The sequence below is a fragment of the Falco peregrinus genome, chromosome 19 (assembly GCF_023634155.1).
Source record: "Falco peregrinus isolate bFalPer1 chromosome 19, bFalPer1.pri, whole genome shotgun sequence".
Classification (NCBI taxonomy): domain Eukaryota; kingdom Metazoa; phylum Chordata; class Aves; order Falconiformes; family Falconidae; genus Falco; species Falco peregrinus.
The window spans coordinates 2,194,664-2,204,606 of NC_073740.1; the positions used below are offsets into that span (position 1 = coordinate 2,194,664).

The following is a 9,943-nucleotide window of genomic DNA, read 5'->3' on the forward strand; positions in this document are numbered from 1 at the left end:
ATAAAATTGACAACACGCTGGGGGTTTCCTCCCTGCGCCGCCTTAACGCAGCCCCCCGCCCCCCCCCCCCCACCATTTCACAGCTCGGGGGGGGGGGCCCCAAATAAATACCAGGGGGCTGCCCCTCCTCCCGGCCAGGACCCCCCTCGAGCCGGGGTCCTCCAGCCCCAGCCCCCCCCAACCAGACGCCCCCGGGGGTCCCGCCTGCCCCAGCTGCGGCCGCTCCGTTATTATTATGATTTTTTTTTCCTCCCCCCCCCCCCCCCCCCTGCACCCCCCCCACCCCCCGTGGCAATTGTGTGGGGTTTTATGGTTCCTGAACAGAAGGAGGGAAAGGGCTTTATAGGCAGCAAAGCCATAAAGCTCTCGGGTTCCCCCCGGCCACCCCCCCCCCAGTTAATCCCACACCCGCACCCCCCAGCCCCCCCCCCCCCCCCCGGGATTTTTTTTTAACTACCCCGGGATGGTTAATTGGGTCCTAAACCCATTTTAGGGGCTCCCCATGACCCCCACGACCTGTGGGGTAGAGGGGGCTTAGTGAAGGGCGATGGGGGGCTGGGGGGGGGGGGCGGGGTTGGGTGAGGGGCCCGGGGGGGGGGCTGGGGGGCCGCTTGGAGCTGCTCAAGGTCAGTGGGACACGGTGGGGACATCGCCGGCACATGGCACCTCTGGGTGTCGGGGGGTCCCCAAGGTGCTGGGATCTGGGGGGGATGGATGGGGTGGGGGTCTCCAGTCCCCTGCAGCAGGGGAGGGGTTAACAGGGCAGAGGTGGGAGCCCCCAAATCCGGGCCCCGGTGGGAACAAAGAGCGGGGGGGGGGTAGGGGGGGAGCCCGGGGGTGCCCCCCTCCCCGCACATACTCAGCTGTGACCGATGTCCCGGTAACCTTTATCCCCCGTTGCCACAGCGACGGGATGAGCATCCTGGCATCGCCGCAGCCCCCGTGCCAGGAGCAGCCAGCGTGGCAGAGCCCCCCCCGCTCTGACCCCCCCGCTCCAGCACCCCAGACCCCCCCTTGTCACCCCGGGGGCCGCTGGCACCCGCTGCCCCCCAAGTCCCGGCCTGGAGGAGGGTCAGCGGTGCCCCTGGTGCCCCCAGTGCTGCAGCGAGGGGCTTCGGTGCCGCTTTGGGATCGCTCACTTGGAGGCCCCTACAAACCCCACCCCCCCGTGGGGGGTCCGTGCCGCAGAGCCCCCCCCCCCCCCATGACCCCCGGAGCAAACCACCACCGTGGCCCCTAAAGCCACCGGGGCCACGGAGCCCCTCGAGGTGGCCACTGGCCCAGGCTGGATGACACCCCCGGGGTGACCCCCCTCGAGGTGGCCACTGGCCCATGCTGGGATGACACCCCCGGGGTGACGGGTGGCAAAGCCCCCTCTGAGGGGCTGGGGGGCACAACCTGCCCCCTGGGTTAAGAGGTGGGGGGGGGGGGCACCAAGCACCAGGGGGCTGCTGGGGAAGTGCAGGTTTAATGGGGGGCTTGTGCGCAGCAAATTGGTGGGAGGGGTCCTGGGCGGTGGGCGCCTGCGCCCCCCCAGCCCCTGTCGCTTTGGTTTATGTGTGGTGCAGCGGGGGGGGCTGCCTGGCATCCCCGGGGCTGCGGCCGGTGTCGTGACCCCCATGTGTTTCGGGGGGCCCCGCACGCAGCAAATGGCCCCGCTGCAGCTGGGTGCTATTAAACCTGACCGGTGCGTGGCAGGGGGAGGGGGCTGCGCTTTGGGGGGGGTGGGGGGGGGGCGAAATTCCCAGCTCAATTTGACACAGATGTTTGGCCGAGCAGGGAGGGCTGGAGCAGGGCTGGGCTCTAGGGGTGCTGCCGTGGGGGCAGGGGGACCCCTGGCTCAGAAGGGGTGCTTGGGCTGGGGGTGGTCACCCCAGCAGGGGGGGGTGTCCCTGGGTGGGGGGTCGCTCACCTTTGCCATCCCTGGGGACACCCCCGGGGTGCTGGGTGAGGCATGGGGGGCTGCTTTGGGGGGGGGGGGCTGCCCTGAAAACAAGTGTGGGGGAGGGTGGGAGGTGATGGGGGGGTGGGAGATGATGGGGGGGGTGGGAGATGGGAGGGTGGGGGGGTGATGGGGGGGGTGGGAGATGATGGGGGGGTGGGGAGATGGGAGGGTGGGGGGTGATGGGGGGGTGGGGAAATGGGAGGGTGGGAGGTGATGTGGGGGTGGGAGGGTGATGGGGGGGGTGGGAGATGGGAGGGTGGGGGGTGATGGGGGGGTGGGAGATGGGTGACCTTCGCGATGCCCACCGGGACGGACCCCCCGTGGGGAGCCCGGTGGTACCCAGCTCGGTGCCCCAGACCCTCCCGGGGGCTCTGCCGCATCCCCGGGGCTGCAGCACCGGGCACCTTCCCGGCTGCCCCGAGGGGACGTGGTGGGCACCGGCTGCACTACAGCACCTGCTGTGGGGGCTGGAGCCCCCCCACCCCGCTCAAGCCAGCCCCCCCCAGCCTGGGGCCGGTTCCCCGCCGCCCCCCGCGGGGGATCACGCGTCCCGGTGCCGCGGGGTCAGGGGGCAGCCGGGGACCTTATTGCGGCCGGAGGGGCAGTGACCCCTGGGGTGGCCTCTGCCCTGCCCTTCACCTCCTAATGACCGAGGAGGAGCTCGCCCCCCACCCCGCATCCCACGAGGAGGATGCTCGCCCCCCACCCTGCATTCCACTCCGGGAGGAGCTTGCCCTCGACCCCTCATCCCACGAGGAGGATGCTCACTCCTGACTCTGCATCCCACAAGGAGGATGCTCGCCCCTTACCCCTGCATCCCACGAGGAGGATGCTCACCCCTGACCCTGCATCCCACGAGGAGATCGCCCCCCACCCCGCATCCCACGAGGAGGATGCTCACCCCTGACCCTGCATCCCTGACCCTGCATCCCACGAGGAGGAGCTCGCCTCCCACCCCACATCCCACAAGGAGGATGCTCGCTCCCAACCCCACATCCCACGAGGAGGATGGTCACCCCTGACCCTGTATCCCTGACCCCGCATCCCACTCTGGGACGAGCTTGCCCTCGACCCACATCCCACAAGAAGGATGCTTGCCCCCCACCCCGCATCCCACGAGGAGGATGCTCGCCCCCCACCCTGCATCCCAGAGGAGGATGCTCACCCCCAACTCCACATCCCATGCCAGGAGGATGCTCACCCCTGACCCTGCATCCCTGACCCTGCATCCCACAAGGAGGATGCTCACCCCAACCCTGCATCCCAGAGGACGATTCTCACCCCCGACTCCACATCCCACGAGAAGGATGCTCACCCCCAACCCTGCATCCCATGAGGAGGATGCTCACCCCCGACCCCACATCCCACTCTGGGAGGAGCTCGCCCTCGAACCTGCATCCCACAAGAAGGATGCTCGCCCCCCACCCCGCATCCCACGAGGAGGAGAGGGAGGGATCCCGGGGCCGGCCCTGACGCCTCCTTCCTCCCACAGCGGACCCGGTGGTGCAGATCGAGGGCAACCCCCATTGCTGCTTCTTCAACTTCAGCCCCAAGATCATGTTCACCAAGGTGGTGAAGGCGCAGCTGTGGGTGTACCTGCGGCCCGTGCAGCACACCTCCACCGTCTACCTGCAGATCCTCCGCCTGAAGCCGGTTGACGGAGGAGGGCAGCCGCCACATCCGTATCCGATCGCTCAAGATCGACCTCAACTCCCGCCTGGGTCACTGGCAGAGCATCGACTTCAAGCACGTCCTGCAGAATTGGTTCAAGCAACCGCAGAACAACTGGGGCATCGAGATCAACGCCTTCGACCCCAACGGCAACGACCTGGCCGTCACCTCGCTGGGACCCGGCGCCGAAGGGCTGGTAGGTGGCAGCCCCCAGGGTGGCCGTGGGGCTCGGGATGCCCCCGCTGTGGTTGGTGGGGGTGGGTGCTGTGCGGAGCTCCGTGGGGTGTGACTGGGTACGGGGGTCCCAGTTGTCATCCCCCGGAGCTGGAGGGGCAAAAGGGGGGGTGATGGGGAGGGGTACAGGGGGGTCACAGCTCTGTGGGGGCAGTCACAGCTCCATGGGGACAGTGATGGCTCCAGGGGGGGGACAGTGATGGCTCCATGGGGACAGTGATGGCTCTGTGGGGCTGGCCACAGCTTTGTGGGGGCAGTCGCAGCTCCATGGGGACAGTGGTGGCTTCATGGGGACAGTGATGGCTTCAGGGGGGGGACAGTGATGGCTCTTTGGGGACAGTGTTGGCTCCGTGGGGCTGGCCACAGCTTTGTGGGGGCAGTCACAGCTCCATGGGGACAGTGATGGCTCCATGGGGACAGTGGTGGCTTCATGGGGACAGTGGTGGCTCTGTGGGACTGGCCACAGCTTTGTGGGGACAGTCACAGTTCCATGGGGGGGGACAGTGATGGCTCTGTGGGGACAGTGATGGCTTTATGGGGACAGTGATGGCTCCGTGGGGCTGGCCACAGCTTCACCACTCTGATGAGCTGATGATGATTCCATGGGGCTGGTCACACCTCCATGGGGACAATGACACCCCCATGGGGCTGATGACAGCTCTGTGGGGACAATGACAACTCTGTGGGGCCAGCTGTGGCTCCGTGGGGATGGTCAGAGCTCAGTGGGACCTCTGCCAGGAGCTGCTCACAGCTCCGTGGGGCTGGTGACACTTCCATGAGACTGGTGGCAGCTCCATGGGCTGGTGACACCTCAGTAGGGCTGGCGGCAGCTCCATGGGCTGGTGACACCTCAGGGAGCTGGTGGCAGATCCATGAGGTTGCTCACACCTCCATGGGGTTGGTGGCAGCTCACTGGGGCTGGTGACACCCTAATGGGGTTGGTGACATCCTAATGGGGCTGGTGACACCTGAGTAGGGCTAGTGGCAGCTCCATGGGGCTGGTGACACCTCCATGGGACTGGTGACAGGTCCATGGGGCTGGTGACACCTTGATGTGGCTGGTGGAAACTCCATAGGGCTGGTGACACCTCACTGGGGCTGGTGACACCTTGCTAGAGCTGGTGGCAGCTCCGTGGGGCTGGTGACACCTCGATGGCACTGGTGACAACCCATGGGGCTGGTGGCAGCTGCATAGGGCTGGTGACACCTCAGTGGGGCTGGTGGCAGCTCTGTGGGGCTGGTGACACCTCCATGAGACTGGTGGCAACTCCATGGGGCTGATGACAACTCAGTGGGGCTGGTGGCAGATTCATGGGACTGGTGGCAGCTCAGTGGGGCTGATGACACCTTGCTGGGGCTGGTGACACCCTAATGAGGCTGATGACACTTCCATGGGACTGGTGGCAGTTCCATAGGGCTGGTGACACCTCAGTGGGGCTGGTGGCAACTCCATGGGGCTGGTGACACCCTAATGAGGCTGGTGACACCTCAGTGGAGCTGGTGACATCTCAGTGGGGCTGGTGGCAGCTCAGTGGGACTGGTGGCAGATCCATGGGGCTGGTGGCAGCTCTGCTGAACCATGTGGGATGTGGGATGCTGGGACCATGGGATGCTGGGATGCTGGGATGCTGGGACACTGGGACGCTGGGATGCTGGGACACTGACACTGGGACCATGTGATGCTGTGATGCTGTGACACTGGGATGCTGGGACACTGGGATGCTGGGACGCTGGGATGCTGGGATGCTGGGACACTGACACTGGGACCATGTGATGCTGTGATGCTGTGACACTGGGATGCTGGGACACTGGGACCCTAGGACACTGGGATGCTGGGACACTGGGACGCTGGGATGCTGGGACACTGACACTGGGACCATGTGATGCTGTGATGCTGTGACACTGGGATGCTGGGACACTGGGACGCTGGGACACTGGGACCCTAGGACACTGGGATGCTGGGACCATGTGATGCTGGGATGCTGGGACACTGGGACTGTGTGATGCTGGGATGCTGGGACACTGGGACCGTGTGATGCTGTGACACTGGGACCCTGTGACACTGGAACCCTGGGACACTGGGACGCTGGAATGCTGGGACACTGGGACTGTGTGATGCTGGGATGCTGGGACACTGGGACCCTGGGACACTGGGATGCTGGGATACTGGGACGCTGGAATGCTGGGACACTGGGACTGTGTGATGCTCGGATGCTGGGACACTGGGACCCTGGGACACTGGGATGCTGGGACACTGGGACGCTGGGACACTGGGACCCTAGGACACTGGGACGCTGGGACCATGTGATGCTGGAATGTTGGGACACTGGGACTGTGTGATGCTGGGACACTGGGACACTGGGACGCTGGGACACTGGGACACTGGGATGCTGGGACCATGTGATGCTGGGATGCTGGGACGCTGGGACTATGTGATGCTGTGATACTGGGATGCTGGAACACTGGGACGCTGGGACACTGGGACCCTAGGACACTGGGGTGCTGGGACCATGTGATGCTGGGATGCTGGGACGCTGAGACCATGTGATGCTGGGATGCTGGGACGCTGAGACCATGTGATGCTCGGATGCTGGGACACTGGGACCATGTGATGCTGGGATGCTGGGACGCTGGGACCATGTGATGCTGGGATGCTGAGGCTATGTGATGCTGGGGTGCAGGGACGCTGAGACCCTGTGGCACTGGGATGCTGGGATACTGGGACCCTGGGATGCTGGGACCTTGTGATGCTGGGATGCTGGGACGCTGGGACTATGTGATGCTGGGATGCTGGGACACTGGGACGCTGGGACACCGGGATGCTGTGACACTGGGACCCTGGGACCATGTGATGCTGGGACTATGTGATGCTGGGATGCTGGGACGCTGGGACCATGTGATGCTGGGACTATGTGATGCTGGGATGCTGGGACGCCGGCTCAGCACCCGATCCTGACGCCCCCCTTCCCCCCTCCCCCCAGCACCCCTTCATGGAGCTGCGGGTGCTGGAGAACAACAAGCGCTCGCGGCGCAACCTGGGGCTGGACTGCGACGAGCACTCGACCGAGTCGCGCTGCTGCCGCTACCCCCTCACCGTGGACTTCGAAGCCTTCGGCTGGGACTGGATCATCGCTCCCAAGAGGTACAAAGCCAACTACTGCTCGGGGCAGTGCGAGTACATGTTCATGCAGAAGTACCCCCCACACCCACCTGGTGCAACAGGCCAACCCCCGGGGGTCGGCGGGGCCCTGCTGCACCCCCACCAAGATGTCCCCCATCAATATGCTTTACTTCAACGATAAACAACAAATCATCTACGGCAAGATCCCGGGAATGGTGGTTGACAGATGCGGATGCTCCTAGAGTGCTGCCCCTCCACCCTGCGCCCCTCCCCCCCTCTCCACCTCTCTTTTTTTGTTTGTTTGTTTTTTCCCCCCCCATTATTTTTTTTGGGGGGGGGTGATTTTGAAAAGACAAAGAACGAGCGTTGAGATCCCTTCGGATGGCGGGGAGGGGGGGAGAAAGATGAAAACCCCGTGGAGAAACGCTGCACCAAACCCGCGCTTTGACATGCGTTGTGCAATAAAAGCACCCGGACGGAGAAGGGGAGGGGGCGGCCGGGACCCCCAGCGCCCACCACATCCCCACGGTGGCACGGCATGGCACGGTGACACAGTGACACAGTGACACGGCTTTTCACTGCGTGGCTCTGCCGCACCAGCTCAACAGCAACCAGGAGAGGAGGCGGCCGAGCGGACCCCACGTGTCCCCACGGGGATGGGGGTGTCCCCACTCGCCCCATGGCCAAGGTGACATCCAAGGGCAGGTGGCCCCATCCCCCAACAGCCAACGGGCGCTTTGCCGGAGTGAAGATGGTGGGATGTGGCAGCGGGACCCCCGGGATGGGGGCTGCTGGGCCATGCCAGCACCGGCGGTGGCTCTGGCCCGGGAGGAAACCGTCTCCCTTCTTTAATTTATTTATTTATTAATCACCCTCCCGGCCGGCGCGGGAAGCCCCCCCCGCCTGCCCCCCCCCCCCCCGGTCCTTCCCTTCATGCCGCCAGCGCCATCCCGGTACCCACAACCATCGCCACGGTGGGGATGGCTTCAGCCCCCAGCACCTCGGGGACCGGCCGGTGGCCACCGGCACCGCCAGCATCCTGCGGCACCCCTGGCCATGGCTGGGGGGAGGGGACCGGAGCTGCCACCCAGCGCTTTGGATCCAGCCCCGGTGCTGCCGGTAGGTTGGCAACGCTCGCCCCGGTGCTGCCACTGGGATGGTGACCGTCACCCCGGTGCTGCCATCAGGATGGGACCCTCGCCCCGGTGCTGCCACTGGGATGGTGACCGTCACCCCGGTGCTGCTGGCAGGATGGTGACCCTCGCCCCGGTGCTGCCATCAGGATGGGACCCTCACCCCGGTGCTGCCATCAGGATGGGACCCTCGCCCCGGTGCTGCTGGCAGGACAGTGACCCTAGCCCTGGTGCTGCCATCGGGATGGGACCCTCGCCTCGGTGCTGTCACTGGGGATGGTGACCGTCACCCCCGGTGCTGCTGGCAGGATGGTGACCTTCATCCCGGTGCTGCCATCGGGGTGGGGACCCTCGCCCCGGTGATGCGGCCAGTTGACGCCCCTCGCCCCAGCACTCAGCGCAGCCAGTGGCCCGGGGGTCCCCGCCGGTGAGCGGGTGGGCGGCCAATGGCTCCGGGAGGCAGCACCGGGGCGAGGATCCGTGGGAGGCTCCGGCGGGGGGGTGGGGGTGGGGAATTCCGCTGACTCAGCAGCTTTGCCCCCCACCCCCCCGCCCTCGGCCTCGGCCTCGGGATTATTTTCGCGTGAGAACGGGCCCGCGCCGGCCCCAGCCCCCCCCCCCCGGCCCCGCTCCCACCGGGTGATGCAACCGGGACCCGCCGGAGCCGGGGCTGGCGCCAGGCGGGGGTGGAGGCTCGGGGGGGGCGGTTCGGGGAGGCCCCCCGGCCCCAGCACTTATCCCCCGGGTGCTGCCCCCAGCCCTTACCCGGCGGGGGGGGGCGGCGGGGAGCCCCCCGGTCCCGGCGCGTCCGCACCCCGCGTAGCACTTAGGGACGGCGCCGGGGGAGGGGCGGGGATGACGGGGGGGGGGCCTGGGGGGGGGAGGGAGAACCGGGGGGGGGGCGGGGGGGACCGCGGTGTTTAGCACTTGTCCCCGGCTCCGCGGAGCCCAAAGCGCTTACAAGGACGAGGCAGCCCCGGTGGGAGGGTGTGGGGCGGTACCGGCGGTACCGGGCCCCCGACGGTACCGGGCCCCGACGGTACCGGGCCCCCGACGGTACCGGACCCCCGCGGTACCGGGCCCCCGACGGTACCGAGCCCTCGGCGGTATCGGACCCCGGCGGTATCGGACCCCCGCGGTACCGGGACCCCGACGGTACCGGTCCCTGCCCGCCCGCCCGGCGCCGAAGCACTTAGGGCCCCTCGCACCGGCCCCGGGGGGTCTCGCACCGGCCCCGCCGCCCCCGCCCGGCCCGGGAGAGTGGGGCCCCCCCGGGGCAGGAGCCCCCAGACACCCCCGGGCCGGGCCGGGGGCACAGCTCTGTCCTGTGCCCGCGGGTTGTTGCCGCCTGTCGCGACAGATCGGGTCCCACGATACGGCTGGACACCCCCGCCCCCCCCCCCAGCTGTTCAGTGCCTTTGGGGGGCACGTCTGGCACCGGGATGGGGGCGGGGGGTGACGGGGGGGGCCCCCCTGAGCCGGGGCCAACGCCTGGACCCCCCGCCCGGTGTTCCCGCCCGCCGGGCCGGGCCCACCGGATCCACGCGTGGAGAGATTTAACCGGGCCCCGTTTACCGGATCCCGAGGGGCTCCCCCGGCCCCGGCCCCATCCCCCCCCGCCTCTCCCACCCCCCAACCCCCCAGCACCCCCCGGCCGCGGCGGGGAAGCACCGTCCTGGCGCTGCCTGCGCGGTCCCGGTCCCGATCCCGATCCCGATCCCGATCCCGATCCCGGTCCCGGCAGAGCCGCCGGGAGGGGCTGGAAAGGGCGCGGGATCCCGCTCCAGAGCCAGGGGAGCCGCGGTGTGGCTGGGATCCACTGGGATCTGCCGGGGTCCG

General features: G+C 67.6%; 1 protein-coding gene across 1 annotated transcript; it reads left to right on the plus strand.

Annotated features, from left to right (window-relative positions):
- Window positions 1-3,433: 3,433 nt before the first annotated feature.
- LOC101914624 (growth/differentiation factor 11) lies at window positions 3,434-8,939 on the plus strand (the record flags this gene model as incomplete). Its single annotated transcript, XM_027784290.2, is given in 4 exon segments — window positions 3,434-3,601; window positions 3,603-3,812; window positions 6,832-7,047; window positions 7,049-8,939. Coding segments are annotated over 4 exon segments (759 nt in total), but the record flags the coding sequence as incomplete, so codon positions are not given.
- Window positions 8,940-9,943: the final 1,004 nt, after the last annotated feature.